The sequence below is a fragment of the Tauraco erythrolophus genome, chromosome 1, assembly GCF_009769465.1.
Source record: "Tauraco erythrolophus isolate bTauEry1 chromosome 1, bTauEry1.pri, whole genome shotgun sequence".
In the NCBI taxonomy this organism is placed as follows: Eukaryota; Metazoa; Chordata; class Aves; order Musophagiformes; family Musophagidae; genus Tauraco; species Tauraco erythrolophus.
This window is the reverse complement of record NC_141465.1, coordinates 35,062,408-35,088,520: the sequence shown is the minus strand read 5'-3', so window position 1 is coordinate 35,088,520 and position 26,113 is coordinate 35,062,408. Positions and strand designations below refer to the sequence as shown.

The window sequence follows — 26,113 nt, the reverse complement described above, 5'->3', positions numbered from 1 at the left end:
GATAATGCTAGCTGGTACCTCAGGTGCAGTACTGGTTTTTCCTGCCCCAGAAAGCAGATTGCCAACTCTGTCAACTCTGATTGAACTGCAGCTTCTGTCAATGATTTGACTTCTTCCTTAAAGGTATTCTACTATATTTCTGAGTATTCAGCTGCCAGTGCCATTGGCTGATCAGAAATCTCAAACAGGGACTCTGTGTACTCTGAATAACTTGCATAAACATGTGGCATGTTTGAAGAGTGCCAGTGGGCTGAGCTGCCCGGCACCTGTGATGCAGCCTCATCCTGCATGCACTCCATAAGGCAAATGCATCGAAGCAGCGTGAGTTGCAGTATGAAAAGTGATCTATGGCACATGCAAAGCAGACATGTCAGTGTGGCTCATACCTATTGATCTGGAGTTGCCAAAGTTGGCTGCAAAGTGCCCTTACTACAGCAGCATAGCCTGGCCTTGACAAGACATTGTTATTTAGAAGAAGGTTAATATCCTGTCCTCAAATGCTAAGCCTGAAATGTCAAAGGTGAGCCTTGTATGTCTGACCTGAACAATTCTCAAGGTGCTGCTACTGTAGCTGGAGGTCAGCATTGCCACACTGGTTTTTTAGATGGCAATGTATTGTTTTCTTCTGTAACTACATAGTGGTTTTATCTAACATGTTAGCAGAGAGTCAAAAGTGACCTCTTGCTTCAAAATATTAGTGATTTGACTGTCTTCTGATTTTATAGATTCCAAAGTTAGTATGATAAGTTTTCAGGCACTTATTTTCGATTTCAAGAAATACAAAATATTACCTAGCTTGCATACTATAAGTTTAAAATATTCTGAAATAGGACATTATAAAGAGGGTTAGTATGACTGCCTAGATCTCCTTATTTATAGTTCAACTTCTTATATCATCAGTATACTTATTTCTTCTCTAGAGAAACAGTGGGAGAATTATTGCGCATCGTCAACATTATGGGTCCTTTGGTTTGTTCTCATTTCTGCTACAAGCTTCCTGATGACCTCAAACCAGTCATCTGAAGGGTGATTCAGAATAGATGATACTTAATGAGCTGTTACTTGGTATTTTGTTTCCTCCATGTTCTGTTCTGAAGTTATAATTATCAATTTCCTCATGAGCTTTTCTGAGATGATGATCACTGTGATATCTAAGTGTTTCAGAAACAATGCATTCATTTTCAAAACCTACCTGGGTGATCGAGAGCACTTTGGCAAATGGCAACTGAGGCATAGACCGAACTTAAAAGTATCCACAAATTTTTGTATGTTCAATTTCAGAAGCCTACAGCTTTATTTTTCCAGTTCGCTTGCTGTTATATAGCATTTGTATGTTCAAAGCTCTGCTGCCATTGAAATGAAGTTGCTTCTGAGAATTCTTTTTCCTTCTTCAGATCAGCCATGTCACCCAGCTTAGCCATCTCCTGGGGAACACAGATTTAAGTCATTTAGTTAGCATTATCTGAGAGATCTGTGGCAAAGGTGAATACAGAATTGGGCTCTACAGGGCAGCATTTAGCTGCATTATGCATATAACTGGCCTTTCTTCTCTGCAGTCATCTGTCACATTTACTGCCCACTTTCCAGACTCTCCAGTACATGAAGCATCCTCATTCTGTCTGGAATGAGCACTTGCTAAAAGCAGCATCCAAATAAAGATATGCAACAGCATGAGCATGTAATCAAATACAAGAGGGTTGCCCATTCTGTATAGCGTATCTTGAGATTTACAAACATCCAAATGAAAGCAAAATCTTGAGGACATTCCTCGGAAAACACTGTAAGATCTCAGATAGGAGAACAGAAAGTTTCTCAACAGTAACTTCAAAATGAAATCCTGGCTACCAGAGAATCCAAGAGTTGAGCTTATGGAGCCTTGCTGTGCAGCCTCACACCTGGCAGGCTGTCAGGAAGCCAAAAGCTTGGAAGCTGGGCACTTATTCGACCTTAGGCCAGCTACTTCTTTGCATTACTGATCAGAAGAATCAATTAGACACCACATGAAATCAGTTGTCCCATTTTTTAGGAGTAACTGATGCCCTTGTCTGCATAGCCGCCTACCCCAGAGGTCTGCAGACTCCAAATAACTATCCCACAGAGATGTGGCATGCCAACTCCCACCATCCCTTGCCTGTCCCTTGTCTCTGACCCAAAATCTGGGTCTTGGAAGCTAGCAGTTCCATAAGCTGTCTGCTGGGAATAGGGTGAATAAGCTGACAAGAAAATACACAGGTTTTTGCTTGGCAGACATGGCTCTGTTGGAATTAAGCCTGAGTCCTAATGGAGCTTTTTGGAAATCAAGCCATCTTGGCATTATTTTTTCATATTTAGACAAATGAATTGGCCAGTTCTGAGTTCTGACAAAAAGCCATGAAAATACCAACCCTGTAACGCACACCTAACAGGGGGAAGACTACGACTGTACTCTACATGTTTAATTTCTGGTATTTTATGCCTGTCAGCCACTTGCCTTTGCAACTGTAATAATACACTTTCAACATGTTTTGCTTTGGCCTGTGTTATATGCAATTTTTCTTTTTAGATATTTTGTAAAGTAAACTGAACCCCCTTTCCTCTCCCTCCTGCAAAGCAGAAGCAGTAGTTAGTGACATCCTCAGAAGTAATCATCAAGATTAGCCTTGCTAAGGATACTGCATAGGTCCTTGGCAAGAACAGAATTAATAACTACCTTAGTTTCTTACTCTGCATTTGGCCAATCTTACTCTGCTCTGGTGGTTTGCCAGTGGGGTTCATATACATCTGCCAACAGCAGAGGACTACTGAAATCAGACATCCTAAGGAGAAGAATATTTTGTATAAGATGTAGGGTTTTGTTTCATTCCTCCTAAGTATGACCTGTCCTCCTCAGTCTTCTCCAGTTCATCCTTGCCCAAGTACTGGCTCTTCTGCTCTGGGTTCCAAAACTGGTCTGTTCTCCATGTCTTTTCCACCTCAGTCCTCATTTCCTCAATGCCTTGTTCTCATGACTCAAAACTAGTCTTCCACTTCAGAGCTCCCAGCCTTTCTCCCAGTCTCTAGTTACAGTCCTTCATGTGAATCTTGGTTCACTGTCAGTTCTGTACCTCACCTCACTGCTTCCTTGTCTCAGTCTCGCATCCCCAGCCAGTTTCTCAACTCTACTTAACCAATCCCCATCACCTCAGCAATCCCACTGCAAGCCTGCTCCTAACTTCTGACTTCCCCCCACCGCCCCTAAATCCAAGGCCATAGTTCTCTTTCATTATCCTGGACACCACTTTGAGCTGCTGCTCCATTGCTTGCTGCCGCATGTCCAGCATTGCAGATTAGTTCCTCACTCTGGTCCCTTGGCCTCCACATGTCCTTTCTTTCTCTATGCATTGACATCACTTTTTTCAGGCTTCCTGGGCCCAACACAGGCAGCTGTATGAGCACTAGAGAGACGAATCTGTCTGCTTTGATGTCTGACGTCTCACCAGACTGCATCTGACCCACGTGGCTGGAACTGACTCAGCCACTGAAGATAGTGCTAGGATGTGTTCAGTCCTGCTCGAACCCTGGGAGCTCTTAGCTGTGAGACACTGGAAAATGTCTTCTCAGAATACGGTAACTGTGAGGTTTTTGTCTATTTATTTACTTATTTTTGCTCAGACTGCAAAATTTGAGTGCCTTTGTGATGGCTTTTCACAGGCACAGTAAGAATATCTGATGCTAGGGCCATCGCCTGCTGAACTTGAAATCCATGCTGCTAACCATGAGGCAGGTGGGACTTCTCAGATTCTCACAATGCCTTTTTTATTTGCATTTATGGCAGGATCAATATATACTGCATCCCTATTTTTCCACCCTACCCCCTTATTATTGGAAATGGCCAAACAATTTTAGCTGAAACTTTCCAGCTGAAATGACTCAGCCTGAGGCAGACACCTGGCCTGGAAAAATACTATCCAAACAAAAGTCAAACTGCAAGCCAACAAAAATAGTCTTATAATGAGGAGTGTTGGCAAACAAAGAAAGAGGTTATATTACCCACCCCATCTGTAGGTTTCATATTTCCGTTGGAAAACAACCCTTCAAGTGGCAAGATGGTAAAATAATAATAGCAGCATCTCTTCTACAGCGTTTTAGTAGATCTCAAAGCATTTTAAAAACAGGAGTGAGTCATTATCTCCATTTCTTTTATTATGTAATTTATAGTAATAGTTTTCTCCGCTACAGTAAAAGCCATCAGTAGTAAGTGATGATTTTCTTTTCATCAGTCTCATGGGACACACTTCTCATGTAAACAGCCTGCTGCTATTCACACTTCTCCGACATAAATTAATTGAAAAGGAAGCCCCTGAGAGGGAAGGGTGCAGCATCATTAAAATAAAAAGCGCGGTGTTCAAAAGGACTGTTTCTGATCTTGTAGAGCTTCTATATTTTATTGATTTAGAAGGCTTCTCATTGCCTTATGCCAAAGTGATAGCACTTCACCTGTTGTGAACTGCGTAAAAGAATTGTACCAGCCTGTTTCTTTTTAGAAAACAAGCAAACCAAACAGGGGCTATTTCTAAATAACTTCCTGTTGCAACTAGTTAAATAGATTCTCCTCATCTTTCATGGGCAGTACCTAGCTTTTTCTAGTATATAAAATGTCATTGGTGGATTTGCATTGCAGAACAGTTCAGGGAGGGCTGGTTTAGACAGTGAAAAATACGCAGGCACAAAAGGGAAAAAAACATCTGGGGAAATATTTCAGGGGTTCTTGGGACCATGGTGCATGCTGTCATCAAACAATCTGCCAATCCGTTTATGCTTCAGTCTATAGCATGGATTATGACAAGCGTGAATTCAGTTTCATGCACTTATCTAAGGCGTAACTTCTTATCTGTCCTACTGACTGAACCTTGCCAATAATCTGAGTCAGAAAAAACTTCTGGCCTTGACATCCTTCTGATACTTCTTTCATTATATCACTTTCTGCCTTTCTTTCACTCTCCCATGCAGTATCTTTTTGGATCCCTCCAAGCTTCTTCAGGAAGAAATACTCAGAGCTCTCAAAGTGACTGGAGTTGCAATATGCAGGAATCACACAAGGGCTATGTGGTTAGAATGGATTAGAATGTCCAATCATGCAAAAGATCCTACAAAAATACACTTAAGTCATTCTCCAGTCACATAATGGGCATGGGGACTTGTTAAGCGGAGCAAGCAGTGGCAGTAGTTTGATTTAAGGAAACATGCACTCTGATAGTGACATCTCCCATGTGAGAACCGTGGCATCTAACCTGTAGAAGTACCTGAAGAAAAGACAAAAACATTCTGGTATTTAATATGTGAGACGTGACAGGTTTGTGTAAATTTTTTGCCATTCAAGATACAACAACTCAAGGTTAGCCTTGAGTAAAACAGCTGACTTAAATTCTTTGAAAGCTCACAAGTGTCACGTGGATGCTGCAGTTAAGTGCCTTATTTTGTAGCAGTACACTTCTAATATACTATATTCCTAATGACTTCATCTCTGAAACTACAGAAAATGGCCACCCAAAAATGTATGTTAGAGTTGTTTCATTGCTATCCTAGTCTTCATGATGAGGAATTAGTATGTACAGATATAAAAGTTTTCACTTAAATCTAAAATAAAACTCACTGGTTTTGTACATCATCTTATATCTTTCAAACACAATTTAAGTTGATGTATGGATGTGTTTATTTATATATTAATTATGTAATCAATATGAAATGAGCCTTAATACTGAATAAGATCCTCAGCTAAGAAGTTCAAGAGTATCTGTATATTATGCTTGGGTTTATCAAAAGTTAGCCCTCCTCTCTCCCTTACAATGCAGCTTTGTTTACTTTGGTTTTGGAAGAAGGCAAGTTCTTGCTCTTTTTATGTGTTTTGTCGATCATATTTGAAACACTTTCTTATATATTTGTTAAAATTGCTCTTAACATTTTAAGCACTTTACTACATCAAGATAGCCTGAGTCATTAGCAGTGCATGTGTAAGTACATATAGTAAGTACATACAGAAGGCGAGACTGCGCGTGCACGTGATAATGTGGTCTGGAGTATGCTGGCCTGCTTTCAAATTAATGTGTACAACACATAGCATGCAAAAAAAAAGACAGTATCAGCTCTGTGGTAACAGAAAGGGGATGTAAAATCAGCTGCTTATGTACAGTCTTGGGATAACGGTGAAAGGGAAGCTAGTGTGTAACCAGTCAAACTACTCACGGGAATCATTTTCAGAGCCAGAGGTCATTCCGTTAAAGTCGTCTCTCACCTAGATCCAGAACTTTTGGGTCTAGTGATTTAGTTGGTTTCTACTTTTCATAGTGTTACCTGAAGACAGAGATCACTTTAGATCATGTAGGGGCTAAATAAGGGCAGTAGCTCTGGACCAGGTTCCAAAACATAGTGAAAATAACTGGTAAGTGCTTCTGGATAAATAGCCTACAAGTGAGGCTGGTCATCAGGTGATGCTTTAACAATGAAGGTTAAACAACAACTGCTTGTCATGTTAAGATACTCTTGCAGCTGCTATCTTATCTTCAAATCAAGAAGGATTTCTCGTTTAAAAAATAAACAGCAAATGCATCCCCTTGGGCAGGGAACTGAGCTTCCCACCATCCTAGATTTGCAGGGTGCTTCGTATGATAAGGGCACGCACTTTTCCCCTTACAGTAGAAACTGAAAGGAGGTGGTTGGATAGATGGATGAGACATGACATTAAAGCACTCTCGTTTCTATGCAACTTTTTACATCCTCTCTTATTTTGGAGGAGCTCCCAGAACAGCATTAGGGAGCCTGTCAGCTACCAGTGTTGCATTGCAAGAAAGGGGAGTGAGGACTAATGTGATGGGTGAAGCCTCTCTCGTAGGCTCCCCTGGGAAACACGCACCACAGCATTTGCTTTGCCGCGCTCAGTGACAGTTCCTGATAAAATACTGCAGCCTATTGTGGTAAGATTTTGAAAGTGTTTGAACACAGGGTTAATTTTGGTAACTAATTATCCTGCAAGTAGAGGAAAATGTGTTGCAACAGCAGAGGCATTTACAGGGATTAGTTTGATTCTTTTTTTTTTTAATCCACATACCTGGAAAGGCCAGAAAAATATAACGTTATTGCCTCTTTTCAAGACAGGATACATTAGCACACAACGAGGGAGCAAGGTATGAGGCTTGGCTCAGTAAAGGCTATTAACAGACAGTGCGATGAATGGCGTGCCCTACTGATAAGGCCCAATACATACAAGAAAGAAGCAGAAAAATCCAGTGCTTCAGCGACTGTGTACAATTGCTCAGACTGTCACTCACAAGGGATGGAGCTGTTCAGGAGAAGCAGTCGATGGCTGAGAAAACTTACAAATGACTAGATCGTGGCTAGGGTTTGTGCAGAGATAGAACAGTCTTGGCTTTTGCACTCTCAGCACATGAAATCTGGGGTCACACAGCTGCCTTAAGAGGCTACATAGTTTGGTGGTTATTACTTTGCATCACTCAACAGACCTGTATTGTGAGTATTCATTGCCAAAGGTATTTTATATTGTGGGCACAGCTCCTGCAACAGTGTTGTTGCAAGAAAATCTGTTAGGGAACCATTTCTAATAATAAAGCAGAGGACAACTTTCGTTTTACTGTCTAGAGCCAGAGAAGAGGAACACCATGTTCACAGGGCTGCTGCAGGAGGCAGGCTATCTGCAGGATACTCTCTTTGAGTGAATCATCTCAGCAGTTTCTTCTAACCTAACTCCCATGGAACGGAGGGCAAGAAATTAAGGATGTTCCTGTGCTAATGGAGAGCGGCGTAGAAGCCCTCCTTGCCCTCCTTTACAGTAATCTCCCAGAGGTACAGAAGACCTTGCTAGGGCACAAAAACATAATTTAAATCTTCCTGCATTAGCACTAATGAGGCTGGCCCATGCTCCTCTTCTTAAATAGGCACTTAATTCAAGCACTCATCAATAAAGCATTCCCAAGACATTGAGCTTCATTGCATAAAGCAGAGATTTTCACTTTTACCTATTGCTGATAGAGGAAGAAACATCCCTTCCAGGTACACAAACACACATACTCATACAGCCCTTTCTCTATATAATTAGCATGTAACATCTTATATATAAAATAGCATAATTTAGCAAAAAAACCCAAATACAACTCTGAAGTATGGTCGAACTAAAGCTACATATAGGGAAGGAAAGTGCTTCAACACACCTTCAAGTATTTTAAACACATTTTAATTACATCTGTCCTACTGCAACTTTTCTCTCTCAAAGTAGTACATGTCTCTCGTATCTTTTTAGTGCTTTTTAGTAATGATACAGCTTAGTTTACAAAAAAAAACCAACTCACATACAAGCTAATCAAACTGGATATTTTCTTCTGTCAGGGATATATGTCAACTTTTTGCTGCAGAGATAGATATAGGTATAGGTATAGATATAGATAGACATAACAACTTTTGTATTTCAGAAATTATTTGCCTGACTTCAGGTATGCTTTATTCTATGTTTTTATTAAGTCATTTTTTGTGATTGTTTCCTTCTTCAAACTAGCAGGAAGAAAATTTATCTGCTGTATTAGGTCAACAGAAACTGCCTTTACCAGCCCAAACTGATAAATACTATAGCTAAGAAACATTCTTCAATACTTCAAAGTTATCGCTAGACTATTTACTTTTTTAAAGTACTGATTTTAAATTACACACTAGTTTTTAAAATAAGCTCCTTGTCAGAACTGCAAGCTGCTGCAGGTTGAATATACATTATATTTTATGAAGCAGAAATAAATGTTGGTTTCCTCTGTATCTTAAAAACCTGAGTAAAGGCAAAATGTGCTGTCTATAAATATTTTAGCCAATTTCTGAAACGCTCTGCAGGCTGCTACTTAAATTTTAGAGTTGGTAAATGCAACCTTGCAAATCAATATTTTCTGAAAAATACTGCAATGTGACCTAATGGTCTTGCTCCCTGTTTTCTTCATCAGGGAGACCGAGAGTGAAGATGCACATAATAATCCTTGAGCAATATGTTGTCTGACTTTTGGCATCATTTTGTCCATGAAAGATTGGGTCCAATTTGTTACACACTCAGCAGAAAATATAGAAGCAATTTGCCACCCTGTTGTGAATTTTAGCATATCTCTCAGTAATGATGCTTGAGACTAAGAGAAGGGTTTGGGCAGAAATGTGCCAGCCAACACAGTAAGGGAGGTGCTTGGCATTTAGCAGATATTTGCACTCATCAAGGGGAAAGGTTATGTCAAAACCTTTTGGCAGTCTCATTCTAAATATTTCGCATTCCCACTTGTTATAAACTGCTTGTCAATAAATGCTAAGAGAAATTTGGCCTTTTTCTGCTGATGTACAAAGGAATCCAAAATATCTCATGTGAACAAGTTAGCTGCGCTAAGGTAATTAGAAGAGCCAGGCAGACGTTTTGCCTCACTTTGTGACAGCAGGTCCCTAAGTGAAAAAGCAGTAAATTTCCAGCTCTCAGAGTTTAAATAAACACAGTAATTTACACCAAGTTTCTTTTTTCAGTATGTCTGATCTACCAGATTTTCAAAACACCACAGGACAGGTTTTAGTGATTTGAGAGACGGCAGTCAGGAATGGGCGTTACAGCGTGTGAGAAAAATGGATTGCAGTGGCACTTCTCACAACCGCAGACAGCGAGCTGCTCTCGGAAGGAGTCAGGGAAAGCCTATAAGGATGAGTTGTGGTACCCCGAGCCTGATGTTACCTCTCTGTGGCAGCTCTGCATGCTCATAACTTCTCCTCGTCAAACAGCAAAATGGCTATACCAGAAACAGTAAATACTGATTTATGCACTACTATGTGCATATGCACAAGCATTTGAACACGCCTTTGAAGGATGCCTTTGCTCTTTGTAGGGTTTGTATCACTCCCTTAAATGATAAACTTACTTACTCCTGATGGAAGAGCAGCCAACATACGTAATGACCAAAAGAAATGCATTGAACTACCATAGTAATGATCACAAATACCTATCCCCACATCCCAGAAATAAGACAGTGGCAAAAATGGTGCTGGGGAAGTCGACGGACTGGTATACACTGCAACCACTTTGAGGAGTTTTTCTGCATCTCTCCTGCTTCAGTTCTGGGGAAAACACAGCCTTAGATTTGCTTAAGGGAGAAAGGACAAAAGAAATACAATTAGATAAAGCCACCAGCTCCATTTTCTTCTGAAGCTAGCCAATATACAGCAGTATAAATGTTCTGCTGTGTGTATCCTTCAATCTTTCCTGTTAAAGATGTTCAAGTGTACTACAGAGTATATAGAAGTAATCTCTCAGGCAAGAATAGGAAAATGTACTCCTATATCTAAGTAAGGTGCATAACCTCTAGGAACCTTCTCTTGATAAATGGCTGTTTAAGTACTGCTTGCAATGTTGGTTTTATAGTCTTTTCAGGAGTGACTGATAGAAACCTATCTTAGATCAATGCCCTGGCTGTTAGAATGCTCCCGAGAAGGGGAGAAGATTTCAGTTCCTTTATCTGGGTAGGTATTTGATTCTCAGTTTACCAAATTGTTAGTAAACATTCCAACCACAACCCAGAGAACATGAGACACCTCCTTTAACTCCTGCTTTGTTTATTGAATCCAACCGTTTCCCTCATTTTTATTAAAAAAAGCTGAAAACAAAATGTTTTCTAAGAAGTGGAATTCTTCCCTATGATAGAAAGCAAGAGCATTTCTTTCATGTTTTTTGGTTCAGCTACAGACTAATAAGTAAAAAAAAATAAAAATAAAATCTGCCAAGCAAAATATGCTTAGCAGGAGTTAAACACCAGCTTGAGAGTTTATGACTTGTACTGGCCCTCTGTTTAGAAATCAGTTTTAACTTAATTTGCTGTCCTACAAGTACAGTATATGCCTTTCATTTTGTACATCCACTCAATCTTATTGAAAATTTTGACTTGAAACACTAAGGAACAAGTGCCAGGAACAGTTAGAGAAGCTTATACTCCCTTTCATCACATCCCAAAGATAAAGCTGGAACCTCCTCCAGGTTTATTCTGTGACTCTGAGCAAGACTCTTGTACCACATTCTGAAAGCTGCGGAGCTCTTCCTGGACTGTCCGGGCAATCCTTCTGCTGAAAGAGCTGGAGAGTCATAAGCTGGCAGTGTGATTTCTTGAAGAGGTGCTCAATACTCCTGCAGGAATCTGCCAGTGGTGTCTGATGTCTCTAGAAGCCAGGGATTTCACTGCTTGTGATTTCTGCTTATGCACTGGGTAGTCAAGGAAAAAAAAAAAGTATTTGCAAAAGATGTGATTTTTTAATGCTCTATGGCTGTCAAAGGTGTTGATTTTACATATTCAGCACTGCACATCTGTTCCATTATGTTATTTTCAGAAACAAGACTGTAACTGTAATAGCTCCTCTCTTCTCTTTTGTTTCAGTTCCGCCTTTTATTCAGCCTTTTGAGTTCCCACGCTTCTCCATCGGGCAACGGGTCTTCATTCCCTGCGTGGTGGTCTCCGGGGATTTGCCCATCACAATCACCTGGCAGAAGGACGGCAGGCCAATCCCAGCCAGCCTTGGGGTGACGATTGACAACATCGACTTCACCAGCTCCTTAAGGATTTCTAATCTTTCGCTGATGCACAATGGGAATTATACCTGTATAGCTAGAAATGATGCAGCAGCTGTGGAGCACCAAAGCCAATTAATTGTGAGAGGTAAGTAGATGTAATTAGTTTGAAGGGCACCAATTAAGCAGAATTCATCAGTATTTTGTGATGACATCTGTTTGATGGGAAGTATAAAAAAGAGGAAAATATGGTAATCCCTCTCCATAACAGAGAGCACATAGAGCAATGAAGCACATAAACTAATATGACTTTTTCTATCTAAAAGTGCACAGGATGGATGGGGGAGTCACAGGACTGACTTCTTGAAAAATTTTGTGAGGCCCATTCATTGGGATCAAGCCTTTGAAATGGTATCAAATTCCTCTCTTATTGTTTTAGTCTGATTATTCTAATATTTTATTTAGATCAGCCTCTCATATAACATTAGGTCAGTAAAAAAGCAAAGCATTGATGTTGATTTCATGGGGAAAAGACTCTCCTCTGTTACTGTGTTATTCTTTTTCTTATTTGGGTTTATTATGCAATTAGCACCATTGTTTTGCTCATGCTGACTTCATAACATTTTGCCTTGAAATAGAGGTCAATATAGTTTCAGTAATGAAACATTTTATGTGGAAGAGACCTTTTAGAGAGATACCTTGCCTTCAACACCTTTTACCTTTCAAGTCACACCTCAGCCAAGTTCCCTAGAGATTATGCCTTGTGATACCTTTTCAAACTTACTGTGCAAAACTTCAACAAAACTAAATTGCTTCCTTTTCTTTTTGAAAGTTTTTCAAAGTGTTTAAAATTTTCAATTTTTAAAAATAAGACAGTTATACTCTTCCCTCTCCACCATCTCCCTCTTGCTATCAAGCCATTAGACTCCTCGGAGAAAGAGGGCACATACTGTAATACTGCAAATGACCGTTTTTTTCTGCCTGTTGCAGATCACTACCTCTTGTATCCCCTTCTGTAAGTTTACCAAGAAAAATCTTAAAGCCATTCAGGGTTTTTTGCCATCTTTTCCGGGCTTTTTTTCTCCCTCAAAAAACTCATTTGAAGCAAAACTTTCTGAACAGCTCTTCCTTTTGAGCCAAATCTTCCCACTGTCCTAGAACTACCTTTAATGGATTGTTCCCTAGTTTTCCACTTACTGAATGTATATGCTTATTTTTTTAATGCTAGTATTACTAAAACTCAGCAACTAATATGTCCCTTGCTTTTTCACTACTTTTGACATGAATATTACTTTAATGATTTAAAAAAAACCCACTACTTTTAATCTTGTATTATTCAGTGCAGATGCCTATTACTTTCCCTATGTATTCAGTAATTCTTAAATTAAGTGGTTTAATTAACTACATGCATTTAATTATTCTTTTCCTGAGCTGTTCTGTTAGCTTTTTAACCCTATCCGTCATTCTAATAGTAAAAGATTTTCCTCATTTCTCTTTTACTGGAGAAGGGAAAGTTGACAACCTCCCATCACAACAGACATGTTGTGTCTGCCCTATGCAGAAATGCTGCATGTAGTAACGGCTGAGATCATTCCTGATTTGCAGTTATACTTAGTGCTTGAAGTGATGGGAATGAATCACTTTAGCAACTCTGTAAAGGGTTTCATCAAAACAGCGATGGTAGGATGATCTCCAGAAAAAAAAAAAAAAAAATGTTGACACAGGTAGTACCACTGAAAACTGACTCTCTACACTCCAGTGAGCCCAAGTGTAGGGATTTCTGCTCTGTACCCCACTGATCGGGGCAAGCCCTGCCTTTCACTAAGTGTCCCTGCTCACCCTGCTTGCCCAGTCTGCAGCATCCCTGCCTTCTGCCGTTGGTGGGCAGTTCCTCTTCTGGAAAGCCCCTGACTGGCCTGACCTCTGTTACCTGGACATGTCTGCCTCTTGGTCTCTTGTTTGACATGAATTCACTTTCCCTCCTTGTTCAGGGGAGAAATTCTGGGGAGCCTGCTTTCACGCCCCTTTCACACTGCTGAGACCAACACCTCCATTTTCCCCTTGCGTGTTGCTGCTTTGATTGCACCTCCTAATGAGGGCTCTGCCCCGGTGGTGGGATGACAGCTGTTGGGTGCCTATGTCTGAAGGGCATCTTTATAAACCCATGGACATGACAGAGGGTAGCTTTTCATTCTGTTTTACCCAGAGGCTTGGAATCTCTGCAGTCTTAGTCCTGCAACTTTTTAAGAGACTGTGAGGTCTGCTTCATTCTTGCCCTCTTGCTTGTTTTTCTGCCCAGCTAGTGCTCTGCAGCAGCTTCCTTTAAGCCTCTCTCCTCTCCTCATCTCTCTCTATGTCAATTTAAATGGTGATATCTGAATCAGTTTTGCTTATGCATCTGGGATAATAGTTCTCACTTAGAGGGAAAGGGGAAAATATAACATGATGTTTGACCTGAATTTCCTGCCAAAACCCTGGACTGACCTCTTTCCCTCATACTGAACTGCTTCAGCTGTCTCATTCCACGTAGGTCAGAAGACAGACAGGCATCAGAGGATCACTGTGGGTCACTGCTCGCTTGCATCCAACCTGACCTATATGCAATTAAGTATATACTTGATTTCCTGCTGTCTGTTTCTTCTCCAAGCTTTCTGATCCCTCCTCATCTTTTTGTTCATAGATGCTGTATAACTGAAACATGATATTTTTCTAAATCAACTAGCGTTTTTTTGTCCAAATACAGGGAGAAGAAATGATGCTTCAACTCCTCTTGTTTCTAATGCACATTGTATGATGGTTTCTCAGCAGTGTGCTTTAAACCTACATGTTGGCTTTCCTAAATGTCAGGGGATGCATTCTGGGAATATGTTATTTATATGAAGTGTGTGCATTTTGATATGAGAGTAGACAGTGAATAAGAAAGGAAAGTAAAAGAAAATATGACTGTTCCCCACAAAGTTCCTTTTTCCTGTATCTATGCTGTCCTTGTATTCATTTTAAAAGCAGACTTAAAAACATTGAAGGCTATCACGTTTCCAAAGTTAGTGGGGGTCCATATCATTTTACAATACATGGGTAGACTTAGAATTAGAGTCTAAATCCAGTACATTCTTAAGATGAATAAAGAAACACAGACCAACTGCTTGTTGCTACATTTGAACTACTAGTGCATACACAAACTTCTGCAGAATCCATACAGCCAGATAGATTCTTTGGCTTTACAACCTGAGATATTTTTTTCCTCAGTATTTTCTCTGTTAGATCACATGTATCTGCTGTTTTTTAGCATTCATATTTTTTTCTTAAGTTTTAAGTAAGTCTGCTCAATAGGTTTCCCATATTCTTCCTACAAATATTATTTTTCATATCTAAGCTGCACTGCTATTTTGCCAGAACTATTAATGGCAAAAATAAAACAAGCACTGGTCTCTTTAAATATGTGGGCACCTTATAGTAAATTTTCACTGCTGTTCCCATTGTTTTGTGCTCCATAAAAGCAACCAAGGGGCAATAAGGAACCCTAAAAATACTTGGCCAGAAGGCTGGATTTTCCATGGCTTAAATATCAGAGAAAGATAACCAACTTCCATAAAGCTTCCTTGCAGAGCATAACATAGGAGATGGTAGGAGCTTGCTGAGAGAAAGCAAGCGAGAGGAGAAAGCTTTTGAGCAGCGGTGCAGCCCTGGGTAAGAAGACCTGAGGACAATCCCAGTTCTCTCTGCCATGGGTTTCTTGGAGAGGACCTGGAAACGAGATAGAATCACGTGGTCTGGAGAGATATCTGTCAGTACTTCTCTCTACCATTTATTGGCTAATATCAGACAAATTGGAAGAGGAGAAAATGCCTCCAGTGGAACAGAAAGCCTAAAAACTCAATGGAATGAGGTGATTGATTAGAAACACCTTTACTGAGTGTAATACTAGACACCAGAGAATCTACTCAGGCGAGCCCCTGTGCAAACACAAGAAATGTTCCAACTGGGGTCTGTACTCAACCACGAGTCACAAATTCACAGAAAAGCAAGCTTGATTAGTCCTAATGTTTACAGAATATCATTTAAAAGCTCATTAATTAGCCACTTGGAGAAGTCCGCCATCTTCACTGCATCTAGGGACTGCAGGTTAAGCAGTCCAGGTGAGTGAAAACAGGGCTTTCCTTCTCAAAATCTTGTGCTTAGACAGATACCATTCTGCAGTTCCTCTGGAAATGCATCAAAAATTTGCAAGCTGGAAAGGTGTGCTGGTTTTGGCTGGGATAGAGTTAATTTTCTTCATAGTAGCTACTATGGAGCTATGTTTTGGATTTGTGCTGAAAACAGTGTTAATAATGTAGGGATGTTGTTGTTATTGCTGAGCAGCGCTCATACTGAGTCGAGGGCTTTTCTGCTCCTCATACCACTTCACCAGGGAGTAGGCTGGGGGTGCACAAGAAGCTGGGAGGGGACACAGCTGGGACAGGTGACCCCAGCTGACCAAAGGGATATTCCATACCAGATGACATCACGCTCAGCATATAAAGCCAGGGGAAGAAGGAAGGAGAATGTGTTTAGAGTGATGGCGTTTGTCTTCCCAAGCAACTGTTACATGTGATGGAGCCCTGCTTTCCTGGAGATGGCTGAACACCTGTTTGCCCATGGGAAGTGGTGAATGAATTCCTTGTTTTGCTTTCCTTGCCTATGGCTTTTGCTTTCCCTATTAAACTGTCTGTATCTCATCTCACAAGTTTTCTCACTTTTACCCTTCTAATTCTCTCCCCCATCCCACCAGTGGGAAGTGAGCGAGCAGCTTGGTTGGACTTAGTTGCTGGCTGGGGTTAAACCATGACAGAGAGTTTCTCAAAAACTCATAAATCATTATTATTTTGATTATTTTATTTCTTGTCACACTTCTGGTTTACTAGGCATGCTATTAACAAAAAGGAAGGAATAGGATCCTGTTATGAAAGCCATCCATAGAAATTAGGAAAATACCTTCTTTGTCAACTACTTATTTCATCATGTGGAATTAATTAAGGCTTTACTCATTAGGGCCGCGTTCTAAAGAGTGATTAAAAATCTACATACACTTTATCATGTGTTATTCATTTCTGTAAGGTTTCTGAAAATGGGAATGAAGTAATTATGAAGTAAAAAGCAGTGAAGAAGATTTTAATTAGTAACCAAAAAGAAAAAGATCATAAATGCATTATGAGTTTAAAAGTTTTCTGATACTACCAGAAAAGAGAATTCAAAGATAGTAGTGGGTGCGTAAATCACAATTTTAAAATTCCTATTTCTGAACACATCATAAGATAAAATTGAGATAAGGTCTTTAAATACCTAATAACCCCCTTAATGCACTTAGTATGTTAAGTGTAAATGTGTTTTCATTTTGCACTTGCCAAGAATGTCGAATATCATTAGATAGTTAGGCACCCAATGAGGAGTCCCCAAGCCTTGAATCTTCCAGATAGGAAGTGAGTATCTGTCAGCTTTCTGATGTTTGGTGGTGGTGGTGTGATGCGGCAAATACATTTGTGACAGAAAAGCAGGGGAAAAAGATTTACGGTTGCAGCTGGTGTCAAAACTAATTTACTTTCCTTGCTGCTGTTTACACTGCGGCTTAGAAGATTATTCTTGAATAATTCACTTCCTATTTAATGTTCTCATTAGACAAACCTGATCAACACAAACCACTAGGCACTGTCTCATTTTGCAAAAGTACATCTTTTTTCTTGAACTGCATAGCAAATGGTTTCACTAAACCAGCTAAATCGACCCCTTAGGTCCAATGACCAAATTTAATAACTGTTCATCTTTGCTAAAGTACAGTGTTTAATGATCTCATTCATTAATACATCAATGGTTGCTTTGGCTGATTAAATTTCTTCCATCATTTTGACAGTATGATCTAAATGTAAAGTACAAATATTCCATGTAAAAATGAAACATTGTATTCTGGGCCAATGTCATAGATTATTTCTTAACTCACTCCAGTAGCCCACCAGAGGAGTTCGTGTTAGAAGCCTTCAGAATTGCTCTCCAGTGTGATGTACTAATCGCTGTACTTTGGAGCCAGAAGCACTTGCATAGATTTGAAGTCCAGGATGGATTGTGCGAGTTTGTCATCTGGACCCTGGCATAAAGCAGAGTCAGAAAGGATTCTTGGATTGACATAAAGCAAAATTAAATCAGGGAATGTTTGCGCGCACTCATAAATTTGTTTTAGTTAGTAGCTTGTAAAGCCCATCATTGCAAGCAGTGGTGACGCTGGTAAGCGGTATTTTCTTAGGGCAACTTCTGCTTTCTCTTCTTATCAGGATTGTTTCACACAAGGAGATAACAAAAGCATTTTCCTTCTTTTAAAACGGCACTGTAGCATTCACGTTATCTTCAACATCCTATTCTGATTGCTCTCATTCTTTTTTTCCCTTTGTGAGAGCCTGGGACTGCTAGTCATAATATTGACGGAAAACACCTTTTTTAGGTCCTTTGAGTTCAGCCATTAAATAGTTTGCATCTGTCAACTTATTGCTCTTGCACTAAACAATTCAACAGCTCATTTCTCGTCACAGATCCGTGGGCTGCATTAAATGAGAGAGCCTAACAGAAACTCACTCTTAAAGCAGTTTTAAATGCCCTCCTTTACGGGCTCAAGGGACTGTGCTGCTGAAACAAGGATGATAATAAAAGTAGAACTCTTCAGTCATATTTGTGAGCTATTTGTAAGTGTTTCATATCTAAAGGGGCAGATGAGGCCCACAACTTTACAGCTAGAGAGAGGAGAACTAATTGCTTTCTTTTCTCCATTAACTCTACTTAATCATATTAGACAAATTAACGTGGTTAAGTTCTTACTAAGCAAATTTTCTTTAAGAGCTAATGAATTCCTGAAAGATAATGAAAAAGTGAATGCAGCTTCGTAATCTAAAGCTAAGTATCAAAATTTAGATAAAGTAGTTAACTGCATTGTCTTCCAAAATATGGTAGCACGTAGCACTGAACAAGTTATTCATTTGAAAGAAAATTGAGAAGCAAACTATCAGTGAGGAAGAAAAACTTAAAGGTCTCCTCTGTTTACTTTTTAATCTTTTCTGTGAGGAGAAATATCCTGTGGTTTTACCTAGACAGCAATACCGAAACAATTGAAAGGTCATTGAATGAGTAATTTTGTTTTGCTGCAGCATTTTTCTGATTTCTATTGGCAATCTTAAGACTAAGTGTCAAGGGTTCATGTATTCAAAATCAGAGCAGTAGTTGGCATTTTCATAAGTAGTCCTAAAGGAAGACCAAAGGTTTACCAAATATAGAAATTGGTTCTGTTACTGGGTGTGGGCAGAGTTTTTGCCAAGTAATGTTGAAATGTGTTTTGTTTATGGAGCAGTATAAGGAAACCGTATGATTGCTAATCATATACCTGGTTCTGGAGCTTATACAGCAAAATTTAATCTCCATGGTTACCATTCTGATATCAAATTCTATATTAAAAATAGTGATTAAAAATGAGAATACCAAGAATATCTGAGAAAAAATTACATTTTATATGCATACCCAAAATAGAGTGAAATTGGTATGATAAAAAGCCTGTTCAGAGCTTGTCCGTGTTAAAGGCACAGCACATTGCGAGTATCTACATGAGTTCATTAAAGATGTTTATGGATGCATTTCCTTAGAAATACTCAAATACCAGCTACACTTGGCTTCCATCCATTTTTATCTCTATATGCCCAAAGGGATTAGACAAAATTTTTTTTTAACAGATAGCTTTAATGCAAATAGTATTTTAAAGATTGCTAGCCTTTATTCCATAATAGGCAATCTTGCTTAACTTTTCTGGAAATTTCTGCTTATGCCTACCCATTTAATATAATAAATTATTTCCTGAAAATTTAGCACTTTTTGGGTCATCCATAGCAAATGAAGAATATAAAGAAAATATTTTTCAAAAAGAAGGGAAATAAAACAAAGTAGTTACAAAAATTTTGTATTGGAAGAGAGATTTTAAAATACATTATGCTCTTCACAGTTTTCAGTGGTAGATGAGGCTAGTAATTATCAACCACTCCATTGCACCATTTGTAACCATTCACCCATAAGACTGATACAACTGAGGCGGTTTTGTGTTTTGGGTTTTTCTTTTTTTGGTCTACTCTCTTTATGGATAAGCAGCTTGTAATTGATTTTTCAGAAGTTGTGAATACACATTTACTTACAGTTCTCCAGATGAAACAATCTGATGCCACCGTGCTGAGTTGCATAAAATCAAACACATTTGTGCAACTAATTGTACTTTTCACCTGCTTTGGAAAATAAGTACTTGGTGATAAAATGAATATAGAACAGTGAGAAAAGAGCTACTGAAGGAAATGTCTTCTGTGAGTAGATAATTAGAACAGGGTGGGTGACTGCCCAGGGCCGCTGTTGCTGGGATTTCATGTTTGATGCTTACCTATTGTGAATTAACATATGATTTATGTTTGTCAGTGTGGCAGCTGTTCAGAAAGCTGAAATGTTTGACAGCAGTAAATACATCTTCTAGTACAAAGGTGTCTCTTGCCTGTGTTGCTGTTAGTTCCTTCTGTTTCTTCTAGCCACATTCTAAATAGAAGTGGAGCTTCTTTGTGCGTATTTAGGCAATAAACAGCTTTGCTTTATAGTTATAGAATTCAGTAAGCAGGAGGTTCCAGTTAAAGGGATTGTTTGCTCTCGTAAGATTGTTCTCATCTTTCAAAAGAAACAGTTGTAACCATGAAGGTGGAAAGAGAAACCTGGAGAGGACTCTGGATTACAGAGGCACAGCGAGGAAGGCTCAAGCCATTGTGAAGGAGGGTTCTCTGCACCTGGAGAGAGTATCTCTAGATACCTCCAACTTTTAGCAGTCCTGTCCATACCAACATTGGCAGCTCAAGTTTCTCATTAAGGAAAACTTGGGACTCTGGTATAATGGGAGATGCTATTTGCATAAACTATGAGAGTGTATATACTGAAAAAAAGGTTAAAGTAATATATTACCTCTTTGTGCTTCTGCGTTTTTTTCTGATGTATAAGTAGTGCTGCATTCATGGCCATTACGAGCTTTTTCGGGTCCCAGGGCAAATAATCACTGCACTGATGATCATCTTCTGTGCTACCTTACATTTCCTCATGCTATAGCCCTCTCCCATACTTCCTTTCTTAATTTTTAGCACTTCTGGAGAGTCAGGTGGTGGGGCCCAGTGGGGCTTTGGGAAGACCGAGGTGGGGTCAGAGCGAGGAGGAATGGTTGGGCCCTCTGCTCTGCCCTCTCAACGTTCAGACAAACTTGACACTGGCTAGGCCTAAGGAGCTGTGAACCCATGAGAGTGCATGTGTGTCCCCCATGTGCATATGCTGCAGTGGGACGACGAAAGCAAGCAACTGTCAGGATTTCTCCTTTACTGCATTAGATCTCAATGTGTTGCTCTACTCAAGAGAAGAAAAAAAAAATCTGGCACAGGCTCAGTCACCTTACTATATTTTCTCTGTAGCACTGTAAGAAATGACAAAAAAGAATAACGTGTGGGATAAGGGCACAAATAATTTACTCTTTTTCTCAGGTATTTACTTCTTCATGGTCTGAGCCAAAGGACAGGAAGTCAATGAAAATCTATGACTTCAACTGAGTTTAATACGATCATCAAGTACCTTTAATTGTCAGTATCTTTTGTGGCTCTTTCAACATTCTTCACAGTTTTCAGCTTTTCTTGCAAACTTTTGTCAAATCTGCAGGTTTTATTGAGACATTGACATCCAGCATCAGGTCTTCATGGTAAACCGTAGGTCTAGCATTGTCACAAGTTGTTTTGTCCACCATGTATCTGTATTTGGAGCATGTAGAGGTTTTCCTTGAGATGACCATCTCTTATTTGTGTACAAATATACATGTACTTGCCTATGTCTGGAGGACTCATTGCAGTGGTTTTATGCTTCCTTAGAATAAGACTTCTCTTCAACATAATGCAAGCAAATTGTGTTGAACCTTTTTATGGCTGTTTGGAAAGAAAAGTCCTGTTAGAATTTATGGTTCGTTTTAATATGAAGTTATTGTTAAAAACTGTTGTTTTTTAAGGTTATTTATGCTACATAATTTAATTATTTTTCTAAAACTTGCTAGTTCACTGTTATAAAAAATCAAACACAGAAAACTTCAGTTGTTCTTAGACAACTGTCAAACCTCTCCCTTTGTTAGAAAGCATTTCTTTTCTGACCATGACAGTTTGATATATCTGTTATTCCATTTTATAATCTCTCCCGTGAAGTGATTTTGAACTTATTTTTGTATCTTATCAAGACCAGTTCTTTTGTTGTGCCTGGCAAGAAATACATGGAGATTGTGCGCAGAAAGGAAATAATCATGTAAACCCAATTTTGCTATGTCACTGGATCATCAAAAATCTCGTTTTAATTTTTGCTTTCGACTATACAATGTTATGCCTCTTTGTTTGACTGGTCTACCGTTTTGAGCTACCTGGTAAGCTGTACAAATCCTCACAGCTCCTTTTGCTTCCTTCCGCAGTGCCCCCCAGGTTTGTGGTTCAGCCCAGCGACCAGGATGGGATCTATGGAAAAGCTGTGATTCTCAACTGCTCTGCAGAGGGTTATCCTGTTCCTACCATTGTCTGGAAGTACTCAAAAGGTAGGATTCCTCCTGTGATCACTGGGGACAGATTAATTCTAGTTTAGTAACAGTTTACTCACCTGTAAGTTACTGGTTTAAGCTTCGTGTTGTCAGAGGCTGGCAGGGTGCAATAAGGGAAGTATTAGTCATGTTTATACTGTTGTTCTATCATTTCCCTAAGCACATAGTGCTGGCCATTGTTGCAGATGCAAGGCTGAGGTAGAAGGACTTTTGGTCTACCTTAGAGATATCCTGAAGCTGTGAATATGTGCCTGTGTTAGCGATGGCCTCAGCGGGCAAGGGATGAAATGGACGGCTGAGAGAAAAGAGATACTGCTTTAATTGAAACAACCTCAGAACAAGGTTCACTAGCAGCATGTGGCTGATTTTTTTCTCCCTTCAAAATCAATGATAACATGGCCAATCATATCTTTTCAGCAAAGAAGAAAGGTCAGGTAGCATTAGCATAAGCAGTAATTCAGTATGCACTTTACATAATGCTTTAACATTTTCTTCTCATGTAACAGAGCATTAAAACTGGCCCCACTTGACCCTCAGTAACCATAGGAAACTGACTGCTTTTCAATTAAAATGTGCTGTCTGCTAGATTGGATCTTCTGGCCAGTTGTCTTCTGGTTGGTTTTAGCAAGAAAACAAACTCTCCAAACTCTGTATCCAATATACATAGGTTAACTCTTTAAAAAACAAAACTAGGTCCTATTGAAAAGAAATCCTTATGTAATGCTCCGTGTCATTTTTGGTTTCCTTAGGATCTAAGTCTAAATTATATTTTAAGAAAAAGGATGGGGGAAGAGAAATGTTCATGTTAAAGACCAATTTTCCTGTTTTGCTTTTATTGATAAATTCTGTTTCATGGCAAGAAGGGTGCAGAGCTCCAAATGTCATTAATCTCAATGGTATATGGGTTTTAAATTATGAATATAGGTCACAAGAAGTAATTTTGTTTTACTGTTTTGTATGCTAAAGGAGGAGGCCATGCCAAGCTAGCTGAGTTGTAATTAACTGCAAAGAGATAAGCAGCCTGTCTCAGTAAAGAAGAAAGGGATAGTGGTTTGATTTTAGTGACGCTTTACCATCAAGTGACTGTTTTAAAGGTTTTCCATTAAAAGCTCCAAAGTCTTTAAGTCAAAGAAAATTTTATTAAATATGTGATGTAGGTAAAGCCATCAAATGCAGTTTCATTTTTTGGCCAAAATAACTCTAGATGAAAAGATCAGTACTTTTACAAAAGCCTGTATTTTGCTAATAGATGACTGCAATTTCAATACCTAGTCTAACTAAGGTGCTGTACAGGTCTATAGAGCATATGCTACGTCTTCCTTTAAAAAGGTACATCATATAATTGGTTTGTGAGAAAAGTTTGTGCCAAATTCTGGAATAATTTCTGAGATGAGGCCAGCAGGAGTAAAGCAATCAGATCATAGCTCATCTGTAGGTGCCACAACAGAGTAGAAAGGGTGTATGTACACCTGCAGACAAGTCAGTGTCATTGGCTTTTTGTGTCAATGAAAAATGGAAAAAAAGGGTTCACTTTTTTTGTACATCAGGATAGATAGGTAATGGAAATAGACTTGCTGTCTCTAAAGAATAATGACATTGATCAATACAGACACCCCATAATCAGCAAAAGTCTGTTGTTTTAAGTCCTTCAGACTTAAAGAGGCAGTGGGCACACCCTGAAACACAGGAGGCTCCATCTGAGTATAAGGCAACACTTTTTTACTATGAGGGTGACTGAGTTGGGTCAGGTTGGCATAGGTTGCCCATAGAGGCTATGGAGTCTCATCCTTGGAGATATTCAAAGGTCATGATCCTGGGCAACCAGCTTTAGGTGGCCCTGCTTGAGCAAAAGAGTTGGACCACATACCTCTCCAGAGGTCCCTGCCAACCTCAACCAGACTGTGATTCTGTGCTTCATGAGCACACAGTTTTCTTACACATTCATCCATGCAATTGTGTGTGATAAACTGCTGTTACTGCTCAGGAAGGTTTTTGGCTGTAATAGCAGTGACAGTGCATGTGAAGAGTAAGAAGCCTTTGCAAACTGTTATGCAAAATTTTGCCCAGTTGTAGCTCTCTTCAGAAGTGTGAGCCCTTCCTCTTCTATGAACATCATATTGTCCTGTCGTGGGTTAGGCTGATCTGGCAACTAAACCCCACGCAGCTCTCCCACTCCAGTAAAATGGAGAGGAGAAAAATACAATAAAAGAGCTGAGGGTCGAGACAGGAATAGAGGAGCACCCACCAACCATGGTCCCGGGCAAAAGAGGCTGTTTTCTTAACACAAAACAGTTTATTAACAGCTACCTACAAAGAGAAAAGCACACAAAAACGGTTACTTGAGAGGATAACAAGAAAACAAGGCCAAATCTTTAAAAACACCACCACTCCCCCGCTTTTGCCTTCTCTTCCTGGCTCTACCTCCTCCCCCCAGCAGCACAGGGGGGCAGGGAATGGGGGAGTGCAGGTCAGTTCATTCCATGTTGTTACTGCTGCTTCTCTTAAAGGAGAAGGAGTCCTTATACCATTGTCCCTTGATCCAGTGGATCCTCTACTCACGGCAAAAGCGTGAATCCTACCTGCTGGGAGGCAATCCTTACACCATCGGATTGCCCCAAGTGCGGGCTTTACCAGTCCTGGACTTTTAAGGAGTTGTTGCCACTCGCTCTGGCGTGGGTTGTCATATCGACCTTAAATGCATCTCCATACAGACTTAAAATGCGCAAATGCGCCTTGACTTGTGCCCAGGATTCACAATAGTCTCAGGCTCAGGCATCTGCTTTAACAAAACACCTACCCCCCCCCCCCACTTCAAACCGTGACATGTCCCCAGAATTTTTCTTGTAAAGAAATGTAAAAAGTGAGGTCTTGCATCAATCTACTTGAGTAGTCAATTGCAGACAGGTAGAGTTAGTGAAGCCTAAATGTACCTTCCAACTAAAAGACAGGAAAAATGGCTTATTAAAGGAAAAAAATAGGCAAAAGGGGAAGTGGGATATGGATGTGACTGAAATAGTTGAAAAATCAACACAGTGGCAACTGATTTTTGTAAAAACATTATCCCTTTAACATTTCGAATTTCACAGTATTGGCCACCAGACCTTCAGTGTAACTGTAAGTCCCTGAAGCAACTCTTCTAGGACTAGACGGACTTTTAGTATGCATGTCTGGTCTTTTTTAATATTCTAGATGTTGTATTCATAGGTTCTTATAGCTTGCTATTTTATCCTAAATCATTCCCCATAGTATTTATTCATCGTATTTCCTCCTGGGCTGACTCAGCCAACTGCGTATAGTAATTTATGCTGACAGATATTAACTTCGTGTACTGAAAGTGGTATAGGAGAATTCCGTTGAAGAAGACTACTTCATGATTTCCCTGAAAAATCCCATCCCCTGCTGCTAAAGCAGGTTGTAAAACCCTTTGTTACAAGAACCATATCTTACTGTACACTTAGAGAGTCCTTAATGCTGGAGGAACCTGAAACTGTGGTGGGCTTCTAGACAATTTGGCATCCTGACAGTATAGCAGTATCCTGTTCCCTATTCCCTAAATCACCCAGTGTCTTATTTCCAAAGAAAAGTGGGTTCTTTCTTAAAACCAAAGTTGATACAGAAATCTTTGGCTTCTTGTCTTTTTATGGACCTTCCATTTTCACATTACCACCAAACACGGTACTTCGTGCCTGATTAGTGATCTGAGCTTTTTGTATGTTTCTTTCTTTCCTTGTATTTTTTTTTTAACAGTTGGAATAAATGCTGGCTACAAACATGGCAGAACAGAGATTTTATGTGTCATCATCAGTCAGCTGTAGCAGGAAACAAGCAACAGCGTCACTGATGTGGTTTTCCATGTTATCCAGAGTTTCATAAACAAGGTCCTAGAGGTCCCTTGGGTATGCCATGTTTACTACAACAGACATCCCTCTTAGTCATAAGAAATTCATTTG

At 39.7% G+C, this 26,113-nt stretch overlaps 1 protein-coding gene across 2 annotated transcripts in view; it reads left to right on the top strand.

Moving 5' to 3' along the window:
• The window catches only part of DSCAM (DS cell adhesion molecule), a 420,787-nt gene that overhangs the window by 238,759 nt on the left and 155,915 nt on the right, over positions 1-26,113 (top strand). For both annotated transcript variants that reach the window (XM_086608220.1, XM_086608229.1), the window contains 2 exons: positions 11,397-11,675; positions 22,041-22,160. In XM_086608220.1, coding sequence (XP_086464346.1) covers positions 11,397-11,675; positions 22,041-22,160 — 399 coding nt within the window. The remainder of the gene's footprint in view (positions 1-11,396; positions 11,676-22,040; positions 22,161-26,113) is intronic.